Source organism: Pinus tabuliformis, chromosome 4_2 (genome assembly GCF_031772625.1).
Source record: "Pinus tabuliformis cultivar Carrire ecotype Pingquan chromosome 4_2, CPIR1, whole genome shotgun sequence".
Classification (NCBI taxonomy): Eukaryota; Viridiplantae; Streptophyta; class Pinopsida; order Pinales; family Pinaceae; genus Pinus; species Pinus tabuliformis.
Window position 1 is genome coordinate 1168933200 of NC_142304.1, and position 27639 is coordinate 1168960838.

Below are 27639 nucleotides of genomic sequence, written 5' to 3' on the forward strand. Positions count from 1 at the left end.
ATGAAGCAAAATCCAAACCTGAGATAGGACTTCCAGGTTTTGCCCGACCGTAGAATGGTCGAGCCAAATCTCTCTTCAGCCATTCACCCTCGTGCCATATTCCAAGCATGAACTTGGGATCTCATAGAACACATCAATAAAAACACCATCAAGGGCTTCCAGAGGCCATCCACTTCAACCCATCAAACAATGGTTCCACCTCATGGTCGGGCATCAAAAAACCATCATCAGATCAGTCTCTATCCAAGCCTTCTAGGGATTTGGAGTGTTTTTCCAACCAAGGCTCCAAGACTAGTATCTCAACCCATAGCTTCTATCGGGCTCCAAAGCATTTGTCCAACCAAGGCTCCAGGACTAGTAACTCAACCTAGCAAGGGCTCTAGAGTGTTTTTCCAAAAGGACCTGAAGGAAAGAGGGAGGCTCCCTAAGCAGTTGAAGGAACAAAATGTGATCCAGGTGGATATTGGTGGCCACTCGCCAAGTCCAGTTGGACCCCCACCATTTTTTCTTTCAGATTTTTAGTTTCCTTAGTTCTAGCACAGTTTACTATTTTTAGTAGTTTTAACGGCTTTAGAAGTTTAGGACCCGAAAAATTGCTAAAAATAGTAAACTGTGCTACAATTAAGGAAAGTGAAAAGCTGAAAGAAAAAATGGTGGAGGTCCAAGTGGACTTGGTGGGTAGCCACGAATATCCACCTGGATCATTCCTCCCCCCTTAGGAAGCAATGGTCCCCATTGCATTGAGTTCCTCCATGAGATGAGGAAACTTCTGCTGAACTTGATCCTTGGTGAGCCACTTTCCCTGGTGAAGGAGTTGGCCTCCTTTGACAACTCGATATAGTTGGATGTTCTACTAGCGAGTGTGCTTGATCTGTGTGTCCATGATCCGATCAGTTGTAGCTTGTTCCACACAATCTAGATTTAACTCTATGGGTGTGATCTGTTTTGCAATGTCAGATGTGTCTAGGTATGGTGGAAAGTATGGCCGAAGGCGGTCCTGATTGAACACTGGGTACAGGCCAAGGAATGGGGGAATGCTGAGCTCAAATGCATTGTCTCCCATAGCCTTGGTAATGGTGTAAGGACCATATCGGAGTGGTCTGAGTTTCTGAATGGCTCCAAAAGTTCAGGACTCGAAAAAATGCTAAAAATAGTAAACTGTTCTACAATTAAGGAAACTGAAACGTTGAAAGAAACAATGGTGGGGGTCCAAGTGGACTTGGCGGGTGGCCACCAATATCCACCTGGATCAACATGAGAGGCGAGGGAGAGTCGCAAAGGGATAATCGAAGTTTGGGAATAATGAATATGGTTTAAGCGAAATAAATGCTTCAGATAGGAGGAAATATAGGTGCAAAGTCCTTAAAAAAATTGCAAGAGCAAGACAAGACAAAGAGCATAATTGAAATGAAATTTGAAATTGAGAGTTGGTTACCTTTATAAAACCAGGGAGCCCAAATTGGCATGGAATCTATCACATAACAACTTGCATGTGAGATAAACTCCTCTATCTAGAGAAAGGAGGGATGGGAACACACAAAGTGGTAGAGGGACCCTAATTTCAATAGAGAGAAAAATAAAGTTGTCGTGAAGGTCTCCAAAACTGTCCATAAGATCCACTTGAGATACCACCTGAAAGATTATAAAGAATAGCTCTCGAATCCCCTTTGAGTAATATAAAATTTTCTTTTCGAAACCATGCGGGAAAAGCTCCAGAGATGTAAATCTTAAATTACCAGATCACACTTATTGCGTAACACATAACATGAATCCCTTGTTAATGGAAAATTTCTCTACACCTTTGGAGAATATTTGGCATCCAAAAAGGAACACCAGACTCTCATACAAACATCAAAGGTCGAAATCCAACATATTGATCACCCTTCGTCACTCCATGGATGTAGCCTCAAGGAAAAAAAATTCACACTCACAGAAATCATATCAACGTTACCTTGAATACAATGAACTTGCACCCCCCGGAGCTTTCATAGATGCTAGTACAATGGATGAAAAATAAATGAGTTGTTGTCTTGCTATTGAGATTGCTACATGCAAGGATTAAAGGGACGTGTGGCCCGCATACCCACTGCCATCCAACTCGTCCATGGAAATAGACCCACACCACATAACCACTGCTTTATAATTAACAATGTTGAGGGAATGGAAGGACTTATAAAAGAAATTCATAAAGTCCGCCAAAAAAATGGATTTCTGAGTGTGTATATGATCCATATTTAAACAGGAACGCAAAAAATTATAGAGATAACCATAAACACAAAGATGCAATGGAAATAATACTTCATTTCATTAATGTAAAATATTGAAATATGCTTACAAACAGAAATGGAAATACACCAGCTAGGGCGATGGTAGCTTATATCTGAGAAGAGGTGTGGCAGCTACATGCCTCTGAACTCAACTACAATGTGGCTCAAGGGCCTTTTTATTATTGAACAATAAGAGCAAACCCTAAACAACCAAAACCCTAACTCGATGAGATGTAACACCAAGAGTTTATTGGCCCCGTTGGGGTGAGTTGGACAGCCAACTTTCTGGGGTTGTGACTTGGTCATATTATCTCTATTTGACGTGCATGATAACTCGTTGGAAAGATCTCTCTGAGGACTACGATAGAAAGGATGAGTTTAGACAAAAAATTGCTTGCGGTATATTTCCAAAAAAACGTCATTTAGGGCCTCAAAACGGCTCCAGAAGTTTAGGACCCGAAAAATTGCTAAAAATAGTAAAATGTGCTACAATTAAGGAAACTGAAAAACTGAAAGAAGCAATGGTGGGGGTCCAAGTGGAATTGGCAGTTCGCCACCAATATCCACCTTGATTAACATACCCATGTACTCTTTTGTTGAAGCAAAGAAAAGAGACCTGGATAAGGCTCTTCACGGAACAACTTTCTGTAGAATTTTCTCTACAAATCAGCTAGCTCACTGATATCATGTAGAAATTTCACCTACATATCAAATTGATATATGCAATGTACTAAAGCATAATACTAGATCTACATCTACCATAAACGTTGCAGAAGCTAATCAACCATGAGCAACATCAAGCATGAACACATATAACTGATAAGAAGGAATAAATCACACATAACACAGAATAATTTATCTGGGAAAAGAACTAGCCTAAAACCCCATCTCTATATTTCAATCAAGCGGAAATCCTCAACAACATACAAAAAGAATCAGCTCAAAAGCTATCCTGATCTCTCTGTACTCTGATGATGTAGCTCATCGACTATCTAGGCCTGTATATATAAGCTCCATAAGTCCTCCAAGCCCCTATTTCCTTGTGCAGTTTTGATTGGCATCCAATTACATAACATGTGCGAATTGGCCCAAATCATACCTGCTGTCACCTCAGGTCCAACTATGAAGTACTAGAAGGAATAATATTCCTTCCTCATGCAAGGAATATTCACTGGAAATATCCTAGCAACTGATAGTACACTGTCCCTCATCTGATCTCAACTGGGTCTCTATATGAACTGACATGCATCAGTTATCCATGAGTGAATACTCAGTTATCTGAAAATACTAGTTGTCACATGCATGCAAGCATCAACAAACTGAATCTCATTAATTGAACAACTTGTTAAATTAATCTAACTGGACTTGACTAAGTTAAACTAAGTCCACTGATCCTCTCAATATAGAACTCATCCTTAATTCCTCAATTAGTGGAGCAAATCAAGGACACATTCCCTAATCAGTGGAGAAATTATTGCATGTTCTCACAAAGACTTCAAGTTTGATTTTCCTTAACTAATTAACTCAGATGAATTAATTAATTAATATTCAAACTGCTGGTAAGACTAAATTCAAATTTTACTTCATTTCTAGTCCAAGGACTGACTAGAATAGGAATCCACACTGCGCTTCTAAAAATAGAACTTCTATTTTTAGCACTTCCATTTTTCATTCCATGTTGCCCAATCCAGCATTGATGCCCAGACTATTATTTTTAGCAGTGTTATTTGTTATCAAGAAATCTAGTGTCCACTCGGATCTGCTAGTCCCACTAAGACTGGTAGCTATCTTAGAAACAAACAAACTGAAACCACTTTCGTTTTCCTTTATGAAGAGTAGATAAGAGTGGAATGAAGGACACCAACCTCAAACTTGCGCTTGGTTCTTGATTCCTCTCCTTTCTGACAGATCCTTGCCGCTTCTCCTTTGTCTACCCAGCTTCAAAGAGTACCTATGGAATCAAAGCAACATAATACTATCGAAGAACAGAGATCTACAATCATAAACAATATAGGACCAGATGTATATTGACCACACAAATACATATATAATCAAACATACAAGAATGTGGAGGAAAACTTGAATAGCTTTATTAATATCAAGAATAAGCAAAGAGGATTACAACCAATTGTTTTGACCCAGCGTCACCCTCCAACATGAAATCCCTTCTTTCACCTCATGAAAAGCTTAGATCACCCAACACTATGATCTTCCAACAAGAAACCAACAACACTTCCTTACAAGATACAAAATTCCAGCCCCAAGATCTCTGGGATGAGGGATCCATATATAGATGATTGCAAGGGGGTGAGTCAGCTTCTGGATTCTGATTAGTGTCCTCTCTCTGATAGTTCTTGATTCCACTTGGAGATTGATGATTTCTTACTCATCCCTGGGTGAATTCAGAGAGGCAAGTGTCACAGGAGAAGTTTCTGGAAGATTCCGTGATCATCCACCTCGCAAACTGTCTCTGCCATTTGTCCACTCTCGCCCGTCGCACCCTTTAGAAGGGATTTTTAGTATGCATTGCACCTCATGTGTGCATTAGGTGGGATGCATCTCACTTTGACCATGGAGCAGGTGAGATGGTCCAGTTTTGACCAGTTATGAGCAGTTTTTCATGGAGAACTTCTGGGAGATGATGTAATCAGTTGACCTTGTTCTTTTAGGGTATGGAACAACACTTTTAGGGAATTAGGAGCCCTTGGTTTATGGACATGTTTGATTGGGGTTGCAGTGCCAAAAAATGTCTATAACAGTTGCCCCCTAAAGCATGAGGTCCTTAATCTTTTGATGTCGGGTGAAATGTTTTATCATGAGGATCTGAAGTTCTTTCGAGCTGGAAGGCAACATGTAATACGATACAATACAATACATTATCTTCATAATATTTTTCATGATCTAGCTGAGGCGGGCATTCCCATGCTCAGCTTTATAAATTCATTTTCATGTACATAAGACAGACAACCGTCTGTGCGGGAGACTGATGATTCTGATAGAGTCATCATCCTTTGATTCGGATGATCATCTGTGCAACAATAATGTACATTTGATGTCTTTATTTTCCTGAATGTACCGCAGCCAGGATGGATGAAACTAGATCTGGGGTCTTCAAACTCGTTCAATCTTCACTCAGAGTACAAGTCTATCCATGTGAAAGATGTTCTGGAGTCGAACATGGAAAGACATTGCCTGATTGCCAACCAATGATGTAAGATGTTAACAGGCACGAGAGGAATCACCGATAATGATGATGACCCTCAAGGTACTACAGTACAATTCGCTTGGTTTGAATAAGGGATTTGGAATCGAACACCGCGCAAAATCTTTCGGTCGAAGGCCATTGATGTAAACCTATCGCCGAAAGTGAGAAACTTGCCATTGAGGCATACAAGCTTCAAAGTACTGAAAGGGTTGTTCCTAAGTCGACTTCTTGGATAATCAGCTGATGTCGACAAGAAGTGACCCGCCATAGGAGGGCCTTAATGAATCCCACATCTGCAAAACGGAACGGAGTAAACGATTTTGAGGTGAAAACGATCTGATGATACGGGGTTCAGGGTGGCGGTCATGAAAGAATGGAGCGTGAATGTATTGCAGCGGATGAGACACAGGTGAATTCGTTGAGCGACTTCTCTTGAACATACCGGCGACACTGACATGATGGATTGGTAGCGTCAGGGAAAATTTTAAGAACCCCTCCTAAATTTACATGTATAATAAATGGGTGAATCTCCATGGTATATAGGAAAAATGGAAGGTGATTTTATCAATAATATGATATGTATATATAATTTTTTGGTGAATCTCTCACCAGGCATGGCGAATATTTTACGCAATTATAAAGTCTTGTGTTTATTGAATACACAAATGAAATCATTGCATTTCTTTAAAATATCTTTTGAAATCAAAATTACCGAAATTACATATCGATAACCTAGTGGGTGTAGGATAAACTTCACTCGTGCCATTCACAGAAAGCATGAGAAAACACCTAATACTATATATAAGACCAAGAAAAATTCAAATTCATCACTTCTAGGGACCTCATAACCACCCTGCCAATACACAAGTATGTTCATGTTTGCAATTAGAAAAATTACCCAAATTGCAATCTGTTTACTCCACTTCTACGGACCTCGTAACCACCCTGCCAATACACAAGTATGTTCCCATTTGCAATTAGAAAAATTACCCAAATTACAATCTGTTTACTCCAGCATATGTTGGAAAGTTATAGAAGGATGACTAGTGCAATCAATCCATTCCTTTTAGCCCTGGATTTGTTTCAGTTTAAAACAGAAGTATACAAATATATTTGTCCAATGTCTATGCTTTAACCATTCACCTTAAGATGTCTTTACAACATAATTTCCTAAGTCTATTTAATATCTTCATTATCATAAAAACCAACCTATATCCATCTTAACTCCACATTTACCACTCTTAGGGGGCTGAAATTTATTTATCGCTCTGAGCACTTGGTAGACCCAGAATTAAGATGGATCTAAGATAGAATTTCCCCTTTAAATAGTCTATGCTCACATGAATACCATGAGTCAATACCATGGGTTATCATAAACCTAGAGCTTAAAAATTACTATTAGTAATTTATAAAAATTAATAAAATTAATAGTTGATTTTTATTTTATTTATCATAAACCTAGAGCTTAAAAATTACTATTAGTAATTTATAAAAATTAATAAAATTAATAGTTGTTTTTTATTTTATTTTTTATTTTAACCAAGCTAAAATGTTTAACATACATTAAATTACAACATCCATTTTTACTCTTGATCGGATCAAATATTTTTTCACTCTATGCTAGTTTGCATATCATGATATTTGATACCTCTCGGGGATTAGTAGATCCAGAGTAAAGATGGATCTATGTTGTTTGATTCCCCCATTTAAATAGGCTACATTCCAAGTGAATACCATGGGTCAATACCATGTGCCATTTTTATTTTTATTCATACTAATATTAGGGTTAATAATGTTTTTTTGCATGGTATTAATAACAATCATTTGTCCCATAGTATAAATATAAGGTGACTTATGGAGTAAATATAAAAAAATGTTTTATTTGTTTACCATACCTCTCGCTTATTTATATTTTTATTAATTTACCATATCTCTTTTACAAATATGGTATTTGGCCCATAGGATTCACTTAAATAAAACCTCTTTCTTGAGCCTTCATAAATAGAATGAGGGTTATGGACTAAATATAAAAATAGGTTTTATTTATTTACCATGGGTCTAGTTTATTTATATTTTTATTTATTTACCATACCTTTTCAGTAAGTATAAAAAGACGTTTTATTTATTTATCATACCTCCACTTTACTTATATTTTTATTTGTTTACACCCTTGCATTTATATAAGGTGACTTATGGAGTAAATATAAAAAATGCTTTATTTATTTACCATACCTCTAATTTATTTATATTTTTATTAATTTACCATACCTCTTTTATAAATATGGTATTTGGGCCTTTGGCCCATAGGATTCACTTAAATAAAACCTATTCTTGAATATGGGCGAATGGATTCACTTAAATAAAACCTATTCTTGAAAATGGTCGAATGGAAGGTTGTAAATCCTAATTTCAAGGGCTAAATTTACCTTTTTTACCCTCTCCCTTAAAATAAGGTGGGCTATTTGAGGTGATTTGTAAAAATGTACTATGATACAAAATATTTGTCCACTAAAAATTTAAAACCCCTTAATTTCGCCAAAGGGTGAACATTCGCCCCTAAAATCACCCCTAGGTAGCATTAACCCCAAATGTGGATGGTGTGATGGACCCATGGTGATACGACCAATGAACGGAACAACCCAATCTGACTCGGATGCGGAGTGAAAGTGTCATGTTCAAGAGCAACTTGCTACCAATAAGGTTTCTTCAAGTTTTCTTCCCAATTTTTCCCCAGTCAGTGCTGACCAATACCTCTTTATTTTTTTCAAGCTTGAGGAGGATAACATATACTTGTTCTATAATTTTCCCTTCGGGAAAACCTATCGTTATATTTTAACGAGCCTAGTGACAGGGAAAGTCGTTCCTGTCTGTATGGACAAGTTTGTTGCTATTCGGTTTTAACGAGTTTAACGACAAAGATAACTCGGTCCTTTTCAATTTTAGAGAGTCTGAAAGGGACGTAAAGGAAACTCCAATAATCCTTTTTCGTCATGTAATCCCTTAAGTATGAAAAAGTATAAAATAATATGAAAGGGATGAATTTTTGGTAATTTTAATGAGCCGACCAAGACAGGTGCTCAATCTTTTTGTGTAATAATCCCTCAGGTACAAAAAGACTAAAATCTAGAGGAGGGATAGCACTTCCAGTCACTTTAACGAGCTGGAGAGGCCAATCGCTCGGCAATATTTTCATGTTTTACGAGTCAGGTGAAAAGAGCTTAAAGGTGCAGTAACTTTAAAAACTTTCCGAAAAATATTTGCGGCCTGAAGTGATGGCGGTGAATGGAGACTAGGCGATCGGCGGGCTAGGGTTTGCAGGTGGAATAGCAGGGAGGGCTGGAAGAAACGAGCGCAGGGGAAGCTGGGGTGGAGCGAAAGAGATAGCAAGATACCCTAGCACAGGAGCGGAAGATTTTAATTCAGTTCGTGCTGAGGGAAAAAATGGAAAATCGGCAAGGGAGGGGAGAGATCCCCTCCTATAAGAATATCGTTGCAGGAGAGGCAAGCGACAGCGGCAACCAGAATGAGGCCAGGGAGAATAATAAAGAAGCACCAGTGATGGGCAATTTGTGGAAAATGAAGACCGGAGGAAAGTGCTTACCTAGGGCTCAGGAAAAACCTAGATACGTAATACCCAACAACAAGCTGGAGGAATACAACAACTACATGAAAGATCATGCACTGATCTGCAAGTTCGTAGGGTATTGGCCTATTGAAAAAGAACTACACAGGTGGATTTATCAAAGGTGGAGGCCAAAAGGGCACATTGAGCTGAAACTAGGAGCAAAAGGGTTTTTTATAGCCATATTTGTGAATCTGGGGGATAAAGAAAGGGTTTTTGAGGAAGGGCCATATTTCATGAACAATGCAGGACTGTTCATGAAGTATTGGGAAGAAAGATATAACCCTGTTAATGAAAAGATGCTGGAAGCCCCGATCTGGGTCAGGCTGTTTGGATTACCAGTGGAATTTTGGGATCCTGAGATTATGGAGGGGATAGGCAACATGATTGGTGCTTTTGTCAAGGTAGCGGAAGCAACGAAAAAAGGCAAGTATACATCTTGTGCAAGATTGTGTGTATACATGAATATAGCCGAACCTCTGCCGGAATACATAGAACTGGAATACCATGATGAAGTATGGCAACAACCATTAGATTATGAGAATATCCCCTTCAGATGCAGAAGATGTCATGAGTATGGTCACCTATATAGACAATGCCCTTTAAACAAGGAGGAAGAATACATAAGGAAAAAATAAGAACAGCAAAGGGAAGCAGAGAGAACTGAGGAGACAGACAAGGGTTTCCAACAGGTTACCAGAAAGAAGAAAATGGGTAAAGAAGGTCTAAGAACGCAGACACAAGTGAAATCACTGAGCATTGAAAGTCAGAGCAAGTTCAAAATCCTCCAGGAAAATAGTGAAAAGGGTGAGGACAAAGTGGTAGAGGAAGAAGACCCAGAGAATGAACCCATGGAAATAGTCAAGGAAACCAGAGAAAAAGACACAGGAGCAAGAGTAGTGAATGAAGGGGAAACTGCTGAAAAGATAGAAATACTAACTAACCAAACCCAAATGGAGACGGAAAGCCAGAAGGAAAATGAGGCAGAGGAAGAAAGAATTATGAGACAATTAATTCAGGAATGGAAAAACTTGGACGAAAGATTCATACCAGACAGTCAAAAACAATTATATAAGGAGGCATTTCAAAAATATAAAGAAAGAAATGGGGAGAAAATGGATAAACAGGATACCTCATCAGGAGAACAGGAAAGAGGTCAAATGGGAATAGGCGGTGCTGGCAAAAGAAATAGGAAAAGAGGAAGGAAAACAATGAATGAAACGATACAAACAGTTGGTGAAGTATTGATAAACTCAGGTAAAGTGATACCTCTGTCAGAGGTATTTTTATACTCCTCCAAAAGTTTAAAATGATTATTATCTGTTGGAATATTAGGGGTCTGAATAGTAAGGGTAAGCAGAGATATATGAAAGAGAAACTTAAAAAAGATAGACCAAGTATTATGATCCTACAAGAGACAAAGATCACCATGCAGCAGATGGAAGGAATAATCAACATATTCCAAGATATTTAAATACATTAGCAGATGCACTTGCTTCTCAAATGTTAAATAGACATTTGCAATAATCAAGATAGTAAATTTAAAAACATTCCATAAACATGTCATACAAGATAACCAATAATAGTGATATATCATAGCATAGAAGTGTGTCAAATATACATTGTCTTCGATCATAGGTTGAAAAACACCTTATGATCGGAAAAAATGATAGCACAAAAAGATATAAAATGTCATATGAAGTCTACAAAGGCGATCGTCCTATCCCTGATGATGATCACGATAAGAAACCACTGCTCGTGCCACCCTACAAAGGAACCTCCTAAAAGGTCCTAGGATCCCAATCATATAGCGTTGTAGCCTAAGAGGAATATCATCTATACTAGTCTCTGGGATGTCTCCTGTCAAGCGCTCTAGATGATGCTCCAATTCGGTCAAGGTCTCTGCTGATTGGTCCTGTGGGGCCGGTGCCGCGGCAGTAGGGTGTTTTCGCTCATAGGGCTGGAGAGTGGTTGGTCGTCATGGACCCACATCTGCATTTCAAACTGTTTACTGTCAGTTTTGGACAATTTAAAAACCAAAAAATTAGTTTAAAAATTTAGGAAATGTTGAAAATAATTTTACCTGAGTCATCCCATTGCTCTCCTGGTGGAAGAGCCATGTCTGGATCACCACGATAATCCATCCCAGCATATGGAAAGTCCTGAATCATGAAAATTCGGTTCCCCAACCAACGAAAATACTCTGGTGGAAATCGAACAACCTCTGTACCCTCCTCAGGAAGAGGGGCCATGACTGCAACCGAGCGCATAATCCTAGGATCTAGGGGAAGTCCAGCCTCAACGGAAAGTTGTTGTGGAACCAACATAGGTACCCTCTCTAGGCCAAAGCTCACAACTAAGTAACCATATCCAAAGTTCTTTAGTTGTCCGTTCTTTGCCCTAGTCAGTTGGCCTTTCACATTTGCCAATACGACATCGCACCAGTTGAAGATGGTGCCTCAGAAGCAGTCTACTGCCATGCGCATTTGGGAACCGGTAGCTAGATGCAATGATGTGCTCCCGCATAGTCTGCTGACAGTAAATGCGATCACCTTAAGTTCAGGACGGGAGATGGTCTTAACATCTATCTGTTTGTTTGCAGTTTGGACATTACAAAACTCTAGTCAGAGACTAGTGACAGACTGGCCACCTGGCCTAGTCCCGAATAGAGATAATATTTCGCCTCTCTTAGGCAAACCAGTAAGGAAATAAATGTCCTCTGACTCAATTTCGAGACGGTGGCCACGAATTATGAAACACTGGTCCTGCGTGCTCCACCTGTCTACCAGCCATTGTAGAAAGTCTACCTGAGCCCTCATGCCAGGTATGGCCCAAAATTTCAATAGTCTGCATGCTCTTAATGCATGTATTGAAGGTCGATGGAGTAATGCGGCTTGATCCACATCTTCGTGTTCCCGTTCTTGCCAAACAAGCATTTTGTGTACCTACATTGCAAAAAAGGCGGATTAGAACTTTGTAATTTCAAAACATTTAGGTGGAAATGAAAAAAGATAGGGTTTCAAAACGTATTTCGCGGGGTCCGCACCCGCTAGTTAGGGACATTGCGTAGGTTCGCACTTGTCCTTAAGAGTAGGTGCGGGACCCCGACTTTTTCTTTTGTACGAAAAAGTTGAGGTTCACAGGATCCACATGGTACACCTGCGCAACCACTGCGAGTGATTTTTTAACCAAAATTTCCCTAAAAAATCAATTTTAAAAGCCCTAAAATGAAAATTAAACGGTTGAAATGCAAGATAAGGATGATGTGGATTACCTAGAGAGGACGGTTCTGGATTCCAACGGTTAGATTTGACGCAATCTTCATAGGAAGTTTCTTACCAAAAGCTCTTACTTTTCACTCTGAAGTCAAACGGTAAAAATGAATTTACAAAAGCCCTTTTTATAAGCTTTTTTGAATAAATGAATTTTTAATTTGTTTATTTTTCACTTTAAAAAGGTCACTTTTGATGCATTTTTATTAATTTTAAATAGGTATGAGTAATGTTTTGAGTTTTTGTGCAGAATATTGGGTTTTCAGGGAGAATTGATCATTTTCAACGAAGAACATACATTTTCACTTTTTTGGGCTCTTTCAAAATTTACGAAAAAGGGAAACATAGAGTCCTCTTTAAGCTCTTTTCTGACTCGTAAAATATGAAAAGATTGCTGAGTTTTTCTTTTTAAACTTGTTAAAACGGAATTAAAAGGACGGTCCACTTACAACTCTTTTCTGACCGTATAAACATGAAAAGATTGCCGGACTTTTGTCGTTTCAAGTTCGATATTGGTAATAAAACGACGTGTTTTCGATCGCTTTTTTACTTTTTCAGATTGAAGACACTAATTATGAAAAGTACTCCTTGATCGTAATGATCAAGCGGTTCTCTCAAGTATTATTTTATACTTTTTCGGGCTTGGGAGACACAAATTTACGAAAAAGTACAACCATGGAGTTTTCTTAAGTTTTTCTTCTGACTCCCTAAAATTGAAAAACACTGAGTTTCTACTCTACTGGACTCGTTAAAATTTAACAGTAAAGGACCTATTCAATTTCAAACAGGAACGAACCACTCCTTCTTAGGGTTCGAATCTTAAACTAAGTTGGACTCATCCGAAGGATGAGCTTATAATCAAGCAAATGTTATCCTCCTCAAGCTTGTCAAAAATAAAGAGGTACTTGCCAGAAATGGTGGGGGAAAAGAGAGAAAAATGAACTTGTTTGTTATACTTTGTGTTTAGAAAAGCAGTTAACCACTCTTGAACACGACACTTATTGTTCACCTGGGTTGGGAAATCCTTTGCCTAACAATTAATCAAACCATATTGAAAGTCTTCATCCAGTTTCCGGGTATTATCTTTGGGTCAATTGTCACCAAGCCATCTGCAGTGTTGTTATGTGTTCAAGAGGTCAGTTCAAATAAACCATTCATTTGCAAAATATCTGTCATCCATCATTGACCATCCCTGAGTTAGTCCTTGCCAAATATATTTCTTCAAAACTTGATCTATGATTTCGTGTTATGGGCTTGCCTAAGACGGATCGCTTTCTATCGACTCCAACTCATTATCTAGAAAGATGATCTAGAAATCATCAGTGCCTTGGAATATACATGCCTCAATAGCAAGTTTCTCGCCTTTGACGACAGGTTGCATCATTGACCTTCGATCAAAGGATTCTGTGATGTGTTCGACATCGACTCATTCATTCACACTTCATGGATTGTACTGATTACTTTGAGGGCCATTAACATTACTGGTGGTTTCTCTCACACTTGTTAACAGTTTACATCATTGACTGGTAATCAAGTGGTTTCTACCATGTTCGACTTCGACACATTCATTCACATGGATAGAATCATACTAGTCCAGGAAGTAGAAATCAAGACCCTGGATCTAGTTTCCACCATCCAGGTTGCGAGGAATTTTGTTATTCATTATACAGTGGACTATTCATAAACGGATGGCTGCGCCCATACTGTGTCTACATATGTCTATACTTGTGATGTATTATGAAATCATTCCTGTATCAGAGCAGTTTCGATAGTTTTCTAGTCAGTTTTGATCTGAGTATGGGAATGCCTACCTCAGCGATGATATGATCATATATATATGTTTTTCATTGAATGTTTTTATAGGTTCCAACCGGGTTATCCACAGGAAGATCCTTGAAATGATAAAGTACTTCACTCTTCTTAGATGACAAAACCATCCTCATCTATTACAGACTTCGCAGTTTAGGGGGCAATCTATTGTACAAAATTTGTCACTTTGACATTCTGCAATCAATATGAGTCTATCACCACTTATGCATTCATCCTTTGCAAGTCTTAAACCTCATTTCTTCATATCAAGCCTTGAAAATAAGAGAAAGAACTTAAAAATCTCTAAAATTCTGGTTTCACACTTTCTCTTAGCATTACCTGCAGTACCACACCTATTGGTCATGTCCCCTGTGCACCTCACCGCTTTGTATCTGTGTTAATGGGTGCGAACCCCTGTAAAAGTTAAAAAGGCACAAGTACATTCCTAAAAACTCACTTTGAGTCATTTCTGGAAGCTTCTAGAGGGAATCTTGAGCTGGCAAGTTCGCTCCTTGAGGGTTCATGCATCCCATACCTTAAGGAGCTAACCCCTTGATGTGAGGAGCTTATCCCCTTGAAGGAGGACTCTATCCCTTCAATGGTGGACCCGTAACCTCCTTCCTTTGCACTATAAAATGAATCTTTGGGCTGGGTACTTGGGGGTTGAAAGCTGAATATTTTTGAGGGTCAATGCTGCTGGAACTTAGTCTTCCTAATTGAGTTTTTGAGAGGAAAGATCACATACCTTTTGATCTCATTTGGAAGAGAGTGAGGCTTGTCAAAGTAGAGGAGATTCCTGTCTGGACCCTGGGAAGAGCTTGTACAACATCAAGGAACCAAGGTTGTAAATTTCTTCTATTTCAAAGTTAATACAATCAAGTTTATTTTTCTCAATAAGTTGTGTTTTATGGTTTATTTCATAGACTCCTTGATCACTATCATGAACATGATAAAATATATTAGCTATGCAGGTGTTCTCTGATGTGTGCTTGTTTGTGATTGCAGGTTCTTGAAAGGAAACTCTTTTGAAGCTGTTGGAGCATGGCTGCCACAAACTAGCGTTGGACTTAAGGTAGGGTCTAAAACACCTCTTAGTTTTTATTAATGAATCATAATATGTTTAGAGAAAGATAGATTTGTTTGTCCTGCTTGTTGCTAGATATCAGTTGATACTAGGGAGATCAGTCTTGTCCGCAAGAATGATTTATCCGGCCAACAGGAGGTGTTATAGGAGGATCTGATTTGCTACAGAAGCACATAAAATAATCTACAGGGATAAACTAAGGGGAGAAGGGGATCCAAAAAAACCAAAAGTTTTCCTCAAACCCTCATGCACATGAAAGAGTCATCTTGGAAAGGGTAAGTGGCCTCCTCCCTCTCTAATTTCCATAAAATTGCATGAAGAATTCAGCTTAAATCGGGTATATCAATTTGTGTATGTCAACATCAATTTGTGTATATAAAATTTGTGTATGTCAACATCAATTGTAATTTTCCAACCATTCCACATCTCACTCTATATTTAAAAAAAAAAAAAATCCATTTTGTTTCTCACCGATATGACATTTTATCAACTTTGGAGCAACATCTCATATATGACTACAAATTTTTGAGGTGACAACCCTCTTGTGCACTTTAAAACAATTAAAAATAGTACCTTCTCTAAAATTGATCAATGATTTGTTGGTTCAAATGGTTTGTTGTTGAACCTCATTCATAGTTGAACACCATTTTACCTCCAATGTGGGCTTGGGAATTTTATACTTATATTTTCTCTTTCAATTTGATATGCCTACGTTTTATATTTTTAGGTCAATAAAGAAAAACAAAAGGTAAGCTTAGCTTAAATGTTTCTTGAAAATTGATAAGTGTGAGGTAATTTTTTAAAATTAATTTCAAGCTAAACTGAACTTTTGATATTACTTCATTGTTTGATATTTAATGACACAATGATGAATGTAAGTGAAATTTTCTTGTAAATGAATTTTTTTTTGTTCTTCCAAAAAAAAAACTAGAATGTCACTCCCTCATTATAAGCTAAATATTCTTAATATTTTTATTATAGTATATAGAAAATCATTTTTGAAATTGTTAAAAAAAAAAGTGAAAAATGTATCAATAAAATTTAATATTTATGATCTAGCTTTGAAAAGAGATTGAAATGGGTGTAGTGATTTTAGATATTAAAAATTGTTCCTCGGTTACTTTGAACCACTTGGATGATTCCCAAAAACTTATTATGTTATTTCCACAATGGCTATATCAAGTCTGTGTATGTCAGCATCAACTATAATCTTCCAACCATTTGACATCTCACTCTATATCAAAAAAAAATCCCACATTGTCTATCACCCATATAATATTTGATCAACTTGGGAGTAATAACTCATATATGACTAAAAATTGTTGAGTTGGTGATTCTCTTTTGCACTTTAAACTAGGATCTCATATGAACCAATAGTTCTCATCCTCCAATTGAATTGCAACATTCAACAATGTCTTGAGTCATAACAAAAACCCTTCATTTCCTTATATTACAATAATCCTTGGGATATTATAAACACAAATTGATGTTGATTTAGTGATGAACATGTATTTCAAAACCTTTGGCATTACATCCTCCCATCCCATGTCTACTCATGTTTTCATGGTATTTTTTATAATAAATATTACTAGATACTCAAGTTGAAATATATTTTCAATTATACAAAGTTGTTTCTATATAATCACACACCATCATTATGAGAGAAGAAAATATTAGCCTAGACTTGAATTTTATTCATTTCAATGTTTTCATTAGTTAATTTTTATTTTTCTAGCAACCATGTTTCCCCCCTCCTTTTCACACATATGCATTGACTAATTACAATTCTGACTAGTCATGCTTGACATGTGGTTGAGTGTCATCATATTTATTTATGCTACCATGTCATACAAGTGGATGCAATATTCTTCATTGTTGATATATTAACACTACCTTGTCATACAAAAGAATGTAATATTTAAGTTGATAGGCATTTCTTTTGAATTAGTTCTCTTACACTTTCGTCTACCCTTTTGCCTTGATTTGAAATATGTTACGTGATTTAATTATCTTGCACCAGTGGTTTATGTGATGATGTGGCTTGAAAGTTAGACCACTACTCTTGACTATTCAAAGAAACAATTACTGCGTCATTGGTTTATGCGATGATTGTTCCTTGAAAGTTGCGCCAATACTCTAAAATATTCACAGAAGTAATTATGTCATAGTTTTAATTATTATTTATAGTATTTTCCCGACTGGAAAACCAATATGCAGGTTCATGGTGGATTATGAATTCGAGGTTCCCGACAGGAAAAACCAATATGCAAGTTCATGGAAGATTATGAAGTCCAGAGTTCACGGTTTTCTTAATTGCATTGTATTGGGATTCCTTGCACGTATAAGCAACTAAATATGATGTTGGAAAGGCAAAGGAGACAAAACACAATTCACACATAAAACATGAGTTGCTGCTCTTCTATTGATCACACAAAACATAATGATTACAATGAACCTGGTGAAGGGTATTTAAACCTTTTCCAACTAGCTAACTGCCTAAAATATCTTGACATGCAACTACATGCAATCTCACACTCAAAGTAGTCTATCACTTAACTCACTTGACTCAACACTCAAACACTCAATCATGCAATCACTCAGTTAACTGACTCTCTATTTTTAGCTAACTCCTCATGCAGGAGTAATTATCTTATTTTAACACTCCCCCTTAATTACAACTACTAAACTAAAACATGACTCATGACAACTCAAACATGCCTGCTGGTCTATGTCTCAGCTAGGTTTACAACACCCAAGTTTCTTCTATGAAACTCAAACACATCTTGTGCTAATGACTTAGTAAATATATTAGCCAATTGATCACTAGATTTACAAGGCTTCAAGTGAACTTCTCCATTGCTCACAAGTTCTCTAATAAAGTGATATCTAGTATCAATATGCTTGCTCTTCTAATGAAACAGACTACTCTTGGTTAATGCAATCGCTAAGGTGTTGTCACAATATATTGTTGTTGATCCTTGTTTTTCCTGCTTGAGTTTATCGAGTACTCTTCTTAACCATATTGCTTGACATGCTGCTGATGTTGATGCTACATATTCTGCTTCTGCTGATGAAAGTGTCACAATGGGCTACTTCTTATATGCCCATGAAATCACACTTGAACCAAGGTGGAACACAAAACCAAAAGTGTTCTTCCTATCATCCAAATTGCCTGTAAAATCACTATCTATGTATCCAATCAATTCTTTCTTTTCTGTGCTTGCAAACATTATGCCACAATCTCTAGTTCCTACTATGTATCTTTGAATTCGTTTTCCTACACTCCAATGTGTGTCTTTTGGAGTCTCCATAAATCTAGAAATCAAACTCACTCCTTGCATGATATCTGGCCTTGTAGTTGTGAGATACATGAGGCTACCAACCAATCTTTTGAATAAAGTTGGATTGACATCTGATCCTTCATCATCCTTGCTTAAATTTGTACCTATTGCAACTGGTGTAGGGACAAGTTTGTAATTTTCCATCCTGAATCTTTTCAACAAATCTTTGGAATATTTATTTTGACAAATAAAAATTTATTTTTCAGATTTCTCAACTTCTGTGCCAAGAAAATATTTTATAAGACCAAGATCTGTCATCTCAAATTCTTTCATCGTGGCTTCTTTAAATTCATCTATGTCAAAATCACCTGTAAAAATCATGTCATCAACATATAAGCAAACAATCAAAATTTGTCCATGCTCATTTACCTTTCTGTACAAGGTAGGCTCAATGTTGCTTCTGCAAAATCCATTCTTAATCATGTAGGTGTCGATTCTGCTATACCAAGCTCTAGGCACTTGCTTCAGTCCATAGAGCGCTTTCTTCAACCTGTAAACTTTGTCTTCATTACTTTCAACTTCATATCCTAGAGGTTGTTGCACATAAATTTATTCTTCTAGAATTCCATTCAAGAAGGCTAATTTCACATCCATTTGATATACTTTCCACTTGTTCTGAGCTGATGTGGCTAGAACTGCTCTTACAGTATCCAATCTGGCTACCGGAGCAAACGTTTCTCCAAAGTCTATTCCCGGTTGCTGCGAGAATCCTTTTGCTACAAGTCTATCTTTAAATCTATCAATTTCACCTTTCTCATTCAACTTTGTCTTGTACACCCACTTCACACCAATGAGATTTTTGTCCTTTGGTAAATCAACCAAATCCCATGTGTCATTCTTTTCAATAGCTTCAATTTCTTCATCCATGGCTTGCACCCAATTTTCATCTTTGATTGCTTCTTCAAACGAAGAAGGTTGGAATGACAACAATGCAAAATTTGAACTAACATTCAAATCATCATAAATATCTTTCAAACTTCTCATCTTTCTCTTACCATTGCTTGATTCATCACCTGATTGATTGTTGGGAGAATCTTCATCTATTGATCTACTTGAGGATCCATGTTGCTTTGAAAATCTTGGAGTCCTTGTTGGTGTGTCTCTGTTTGGTGTCTTCACCTGTGATTCTTGCTACTCCTTTTCTGCTACATCATCTTTTTCCATCAGTGGCACTTGAGCATCGACTGTTTTGTCTACAACTCCATTCCATGACTCTTGTTCCTTGAACACAACATCTCTGCTAATTATGGTCTTCTTTGTGATAGGGTTATACAATTTTTAAGCTTTTGATTGCTCACTATAACCAATGAATATGCATTTTTCACTTTTATCATCCAATTTGCCTCTTCGCTTCTTAGGCACATGTGCATAAGCTACACATCCAAATACTCTGAGATGAGATACATGGCAATACATACATGACCATGCTTGTTCTAGTACTCTGTTCATCACACTCTTTGTATGAGATCCGTTGATCACATAAATAGAACATGCAACTGCTTCTACCCAATACTCATTAGACAAGTTTCTGCCTTTCAACATGCTTCTTACCATGTTCATAATTGTCATGTTCTTTCTCTTTGCTACACCATTCTGCTGCAGTGTGTACCTAGTTGTAAACTGTCTTATGATCCCATGTTGTTTGCAGTAATCATGGAATGCCTTTGAGTCATATTCTCCACCACGATCTGAACTCAATACTTTGATCTATCAATCACTTTGGTTCTCTACTAAGGCTTTGAATTCTTTGAACTTTGCAAAAGTTTCAGACTTCTGCTTCAAAAAGTAAACCCAAGTCTTTCTGCTGTAGTCATCAATGAAAGTGAGGAAGTAGCAACTTCCACCAATCGACTGTGTCCTCATAGGACCACACAAGTCTACATGCACTATCTCAAGAGGTTGCTTTGCTCTATATGCAACTCCCTTTGGAAAAATTTCACGGTGTTGTTTTCCCAAGATGCAACACTCACAAGTACTAGCAAGCTCTTTGATGGGAGGTAATCCTCTGACCATCTATTTCTGCTGCAACAATCTTAAACCAGAAAAGTGCAAGTGTCCAAATCAAAAGTTCCATAACCATTAATCATTAGAACATGCAACTGTAAAAGAACTCATCTGAGCACTGTAATTCAAAATGAGAGGAAAGATTTTGTTCCTCGTCATCTACACCTTTGCTATCAGTTGCTTGCTTGGGGGCTTGTCATATATAACAACTTATTGACCTTGAAAGATAACTCTGTATCCTTTCTGTGTCAATTTACCAACACTTAACAAATTATGTTTGAGACTAGGAACATAATATACCTCTGAGATTGTCTTTGGCTCCCCCTACTTGGTTAGAATGTTGACCACTCCTTTTCCTCCATCTACTTCCAAAGTCTTGTCAGTCCCCAACTTTACCTCTGATTTCAGAGATTGATCAAAATTTGCAATCAAATCCTTGTTGCATGTCATGTGGTTACTGCAACCACTGTCTAACAACCACACACTAGCAGAAGGTTCATGCATGGTATGGAAAGCTAGGAACATAGAGTTAGTACTCTCTGTAGTGACATTAGCTCTCTGGTTCCCTTGATCAGCTATTTTCTTCCTACAATCACGAGAAAAATGATCAAATTTATTGCAGTAATAACATATCACCATTGATTTATCAACTCTTTGATTATTGTTGAAGCTTTTGTATTTTCTTCTATTTGCATGTTCATGATCTTCTTGGTCATCTCTCTGACCACCATATCTTCCGCTTCGTCCTCTGCCTCTCATTCTACTTCTGCCTCGACCTCTGTCTCTTGAAATAGAAACCTGAATTTTGAAAGAGGTCTCTAAAGTGGAATCCTTACTTTGTCTATCCTTGCCTCATGGGATGGAAGTGATCCCATAAGCACATTAACTGCCAATGATGCCAAATCCTTGGCTTCTTCTATGGCTACTACCACAAAATCAAATTTAGTAGACAAAGATAAGAGGACCTTCTCAACCACTCTTTGATATTTTATATCTTCACCATAAATATTTAACTAATTTACGACAGTTATGACCCGATTCATGAAAGAATCAATGTCCTATGTCTCCTTCATCTGCAGACTTTCAAAATCTCTCCTAGTATTCTGCAACTTAACAATATTGACTTTGGCCATACCTTTATAGTTTGTCGCCAAAGTATCCCATGCTACTTTTGTTGAAGACATGGTCATAATCTTCTGGAACACTGCTAGGTCCACTCCCTGTTGAATAAGCTGCAACACATGTGCATTCTTCTTCTTGTCTTTCTTCCATTTTCCCCTCTTTTCATTAGTGAGATCTTGTTCTTCTTCTTCATACATAGGTTCTGAAAACCCAAACTTCACATAATCCCAAACATCATGTGCTTGCAACGTGGTCACCATCTTAATGGCCCACACATCATAATCTTTCCCGGTAAACAATGGGAATTGGGGCTGCAAATTTGAAAAAGCCATCTTTCTCCAAAATTTTTTTTTTTTTTTTTTTAAATACCCTAAATTTCCCCTTTGTAAAACTCTTTCAAAAAAAAATAATACCCCTTTCAATAAAACCCTAAGTTTTTTATTTAAAAAAAAAACTTAAAAAAAAAATCGTTCTAAAAATAACCTTTTCAAAAACTCTTGATATTAATTTTTATATATAAAAGAATTTAAAGAAAATATTTATATATAAAAAACTTAATACGTGAACTTTTTTTCAAAAGTTTAATCAATCACAGTAACTTGTAACAAAGATTTTGAAAGTTTTAAAAGTCTGTCATATAAACCACATGCTGTTCATTGGTTTATTAACCCACCTCACCTAACCTTCTCGGCCGAGTCAAAAAAAACTTGCATGTACAGGAGTCCAGCTATCATAGAAAATCGATGGCTAAATTATAGCGGTGGCTCTGCAAGCTGCTATTGACTTCTTGGATAGCACCCGCGGATGGATGTTCATGGCAGTTGCGGCTGCTTTTTCAAAACATAAGAGTTTTTTTTATGCCGTCTGCGGACCAAACGAGCTTGAGCTCGGCTAGTTCAAAAATTTTGATTCTCTTATAACTCACTCAATGCCGCTCTTAAAGCCGCAACTGCAGATTTTCTCTGTCTCAAACCTTGCTCTGATACCAATTTGTTGGAAGGGCAGAAAACACAAAAAACAATTCACACATAAAACATGAGCTGCTACTCTTCTATTGATCACACAAAACATAATGATTACACTGAACCTGGTGGAGGGTATTTAAACCTTTTCCAACTAGCTAAATGCCTAAAATATCTTGACATGCAACTACATGCAATCTCACACTCAAAGTAGTCTATCACTTAAATCACTTGACTCAACACTCAAACACCCAATCATGTAATCACTCAGTTAACTAACTCTCTATTTTTAGCTAACTCCTCATGCAGGAGTAATTATCTTATTTTAACATATGAAGTTTTCCATCGAAAGACTGGAGAAGACTTGCGATACATGGAAGATTTCTGAACTTATTGGGGGCTCGATTGATCCTACGAGATTGACAACTAAGGCTATGGGAACATGGATTAACACCCTTCTTTGCTTGCATTGTTCCTATCCAAAGAGCCGAAGTAGAAAACAATGGAATGCTTGCTCTCAAGGACGGGCTTTAGATACCAACAAAACTGAGTTATGAAAATTTATCTCTGGAAAATTTAATTACTTTTGGAATTTATGACATAGTTCTTAAAAACTGGGAGGTAAAAATTATGGTGATATCATCCATGGGAAAACAAAATAGTAGAAAATCTTATTTGTTAAATCACTTCTCAGGGTCTCTTTTGGATGTGGCAGGTGGAAGGTGTACTGATGGAGTGTGGATGACTGCGACAGCAGCAAAAAATCGCATCTATGTCGTGATGGAATTTGAAATGCATCTATGTCATGTTAGACTGGGTAGTTTTGAGTAGACAGGGAAAGAAGATATACTCCTATCGGTTCTAAATGAAGCTATAAACAATGTAACAATCTTCAACAACTAGACTTGTCACTCACAATATAGTTGCACAAGAGTCATGATTTGTCTTAGACTTTCTTGTCTTAGACTTTCAACAAGGAGAAACATTTTGGCATGGATCTGGGTGATTGTAAAAGCCTATCATTCTGGATACCAAGTGATTAACAAATGCAAATTGTGTGCAGAGTGACTGTTAACAGTTCCCTTGCAGAAGATGGAAACAAGGATACATTTCTCTAGCTCAACTCAAGCATTATTTTACAATTACCATACAATTTTAAACCAAGATTATTTAGTAGAGTGCTTGAATTTGCAGGTGGCTATTAATTCTTTAATATAGACTGGATGAATGGATCAGAGTTTCTCTCCACACTGAGTGACTTCAAGTTACCTTCATACTTCCGAAAACCATTTCCACCAGTTTGCTTCCAATCACTGTATGATTTCAAAGAAAAAATGTAGTTCATAACTTTCGTCGACGATCGTCCCTGAAAGAAAGCTCAAGTAAGATATGCGTACAAAGGATAAACCGAGGCAATCGGTTCATTTCTTGCAAGATTTAGGCCTTCTTCCAGCGAACCGTTTAAGGTAAAACCATAGTAAAAGTGTGTGAGGTGACTGATTTGATCAACTTTTCCCCTTAACATTATGGTGTGTAGAAAGTAGGCATGTTTATTCACTTGTAGCAACTCTTACCTTTTCCAAATCAGACGCTTCGAAGGTTGGGAGGTTCAGCTCTTGAACTGCAACAAGGAAGTTCCTCACATTTTTAAAATATTGATAAGCCAAGAGAGGTGCTTCGTCAGAAGAAGGTAATGCAAGAGTCAAACTCTTCACCTCCTAGGACGAAAAACAAAAGCACATCCACATCATTTCATAGTGAAAATATTACTGATTGAAAATTAGCAAAGGAATTGTTTATTTAGGCCGATTGTTCTTGCTTTACTGCTTTTCAGTTTTCTACAAAGGTTATGCACAGAGGTTACATTGTGTGTAATATTTTGTAAATTCAGTATTGCCTTTTAAGCATCGGATCAAACCTCCTCTTATGTAACTTTAATTCTGATAAATAAATATTTTCCTTTACGGTGAAAATGTAAAAAAAATGGCAGGAATGACATAGATCAAATTGTTGTGTTATTGCAAAACCAAACTCCATAATGTTGTCAACAACTAGACTAATTAACAACTAAAATTTTAATTGCAAACATGTCAGTCACCTAAGAGTTAGGTTGGGTGGTGATTCATCACTTACACAAGCATAATCTATTGAGCTATGATTCATACGCCATATTTTGCATGTGCTTTATCATGGATATGCATAAGTAATTAGATATAATTAATAAATATAATGAATTCAAAGAGTTTAAGAGAAATATATAATGAATTCAAAGAGTTTATGAGAAATATAAATTATCAATCATGCTTTATCACAACTAAAACATTTAATTTCATTGATTAAAAGGAATTGGGACTCTAACAAAAATATTTATTTAACCACTATAACATTTTCCAAAGAATATCTCCCAATATTCATTTGAACATCCTAAAAAAAATTCAATTCAAACATCTTGTCCAAAAAAAGCAGATGGAACAAAGAGTAAAGGCCATCAAACGCCACTCAATTTCTATCTTTTCATTGTATTATTATTTATTTTATTATCTATAGGACAGAGATTCATGTATTTTAAGTGGAGAATATCTAATAAGATATAATGGTTATATCTTTTTAAGTCGAACATACAATATTGGCAAACCTGATTAGAAATTTAAAGGATCTCAATCAATAAGAGATAAGAGATCCATTTATTGCATTGACTCTTTTTTTTTTATAAACAACAACATTAAATCATTTCAAAATACCAGTGAGTGGTTAATTTATGTATTTTTATTTATTTGAGGAAGCTACTCTATATTCTCAAATTGATGGTGCTATGTTCATACTGACGGGTATAATTTCACTATTCAATTAACCAATTAATGGGTCTAGATTGCAGTTTTTACGAACCTGTGGAAGTGATCTCATAGTTTGAGAACTTTTTTTTTAATTAATTGGTGTTGTATTACTCCTTGAAAAGCTGATAATATTAAGATGATGAAATTAAAAAATGTTAGATCAAATGTGCATGTGTTATCGAAATTACTACAATTTAATAATCTTACCGGCATCTCTTTGCTCTTTTTGGATAATTGCTAGTCTTCATTATTGACATGTTTTCAATACCTAACTTTTAATTAACCAAATAAATTGTTAAAATAAAATAGAAGTTACTTAGATATTTAATTACAAAAGACATGTAAGCTTTATTATTAAACCATGTCAATCAATTTTTTTTAAAAACCCCTTTTCTTATACTATATTGTTTTATTTAAACTTAAAAAAAACCTACATAAATAACACACCATGTCCATGGAATATATACATTAAAAAAAACGAATAATAATAGAATTAATGATAATAATGTTGTAAATTACGAAATTAATAAAGACTGGAAACAAAAAAAACGATACACACTTTCCATTTACAACATATGCACTACCAATTTCAATCTTTTTTTTAATTTTTTTTTTAAGAAAAACCATGTCAATCTTTTTTTTAATTTTTTTTTAAGAAAAACCTTTTCTTATACTATATTGTTTTATTTAAACTTAAAAAAACCTACATAAATAACACACCATGTCCATGGAATATATACATAAAAAAACGAATAATAATAAAATTAATAATAGTAATGTTGTAAATTAGGAAATTAATAAAGACTTGAAACAAAAAAAGAAACGATACACACTTTCACTACGCATTTTGTTCAACGTTCCTTTATTCCGTAGCGTATAGTAAAAGGTGATGCATGTAACTGGTGAACTAATTGGTATGGATGTTGTGACACATAATGAGGTATGCCATGTATCCATTACCACGTGCCCATCACATGTCACGCTATGTGCTATATACATTAACACTTGTCTTTCATCGTTCATTGTCCATTTACCCAAAGCATTTGGATGTACAGGTGTAGATAACAGAATTTCTGTGCTACCAAATTCCCTGTGTGTTTTATTTCCATCAGCATTTTTTCGAGCAGAGCTTTTACCTTCATTAAAGAATTTGGTTTTGTGTGTTCAACTTTCTAGCAGTTACAGGTTCTATCCACGCTCATTACTTCGGTTTTGGATGTGTTCAACTTTTTAGCAGTTACAGGTTCTTGTACTGACAAAGCGGTTTTGTTGCAGAACTGTTTCAGAAGTTGTCTCGACAAGACCTTCTAGTTGCAAGTCTCTTCTGAAATTTCTTGATTGGGGATTGCGAACTGTTCTCCCCTTTCTTTTCCACCCTTGGCACCTGCTCATCAACATGATTCCCACGTGGTAATATGTTTTGGAAACCTTACTTTCATCATTATTATTGTTCATGTCTAAATGGTTTGTTGATTGAGGTTATTGTTCATGCCTAAATGTGGTTTGTTGATTGAGGTTCTTATTGTGTTTTCCTTTACAGGGATGCATGGGATATGGGATATGGCCGCTGAAATTTGTCTTTCTCAGCTTCCAACTTTGCTTAGTGATTCAAATGTGGAGTTTCAGGTAAGTTCTCGCCATGCTGAATTGTATATACAATCTAAATTTTCACTTATACCAAACTTGCACTACAAATAAAACAAATAAACTGCAGTCCCGTCACCTCCAAACATGATATCCCCCATCTTAGATGGTGCAAACCAACATCTTCTCCTAGTCATGATATTCCTATTTTGTTTGCACTTGTGTTCAAACAAAATGTCCCTCCTTGTTATAGTAGCAACAAAAGACTTTCTTCCCTCAAGATTCTCTCGACTATGAATTTCCTCCTTTTAAATTACATTGTTCAAATGCGCTGCTCTTTTTGAAGGAGCATAGCACCAAGATCTTCAAGTGAAACCGTGCAAGTCTTCTTTGATGGTTCAAACACCTCAATCAACCAATCACTTTGTCAAGTCTGCTGTCAGAGCGCCCAATTCCTTCAGTTCGACAGTATCAACAACAAGTCTTCCATGTGTGCTATATAATCAACAAGTCTCATTATCAATATGTTTCAA

General features: G+C 36.6%; 1 protein-coding gene across 1 annotated transcript; it reads left to right on the plus strand.

Annotated features, from left to right (window-relative positions):
- Positions 1-8913: 8913 nt before the first annotated feature.
- Positions 8914-9732, plus strand: LOC149173824 (uncharacterized). Its single transcript, XM_089426838.1, has one exon. The coding sequence runs from the start codon at positions 8914-8916 to the stop codon at positions 9730-9732; it is 819 nt and encodes a 272-aa protein (XP_089282964.1).
- The last annotated feature ends 17907 nt before the right edge of the window (positions 9733-27639 follow it).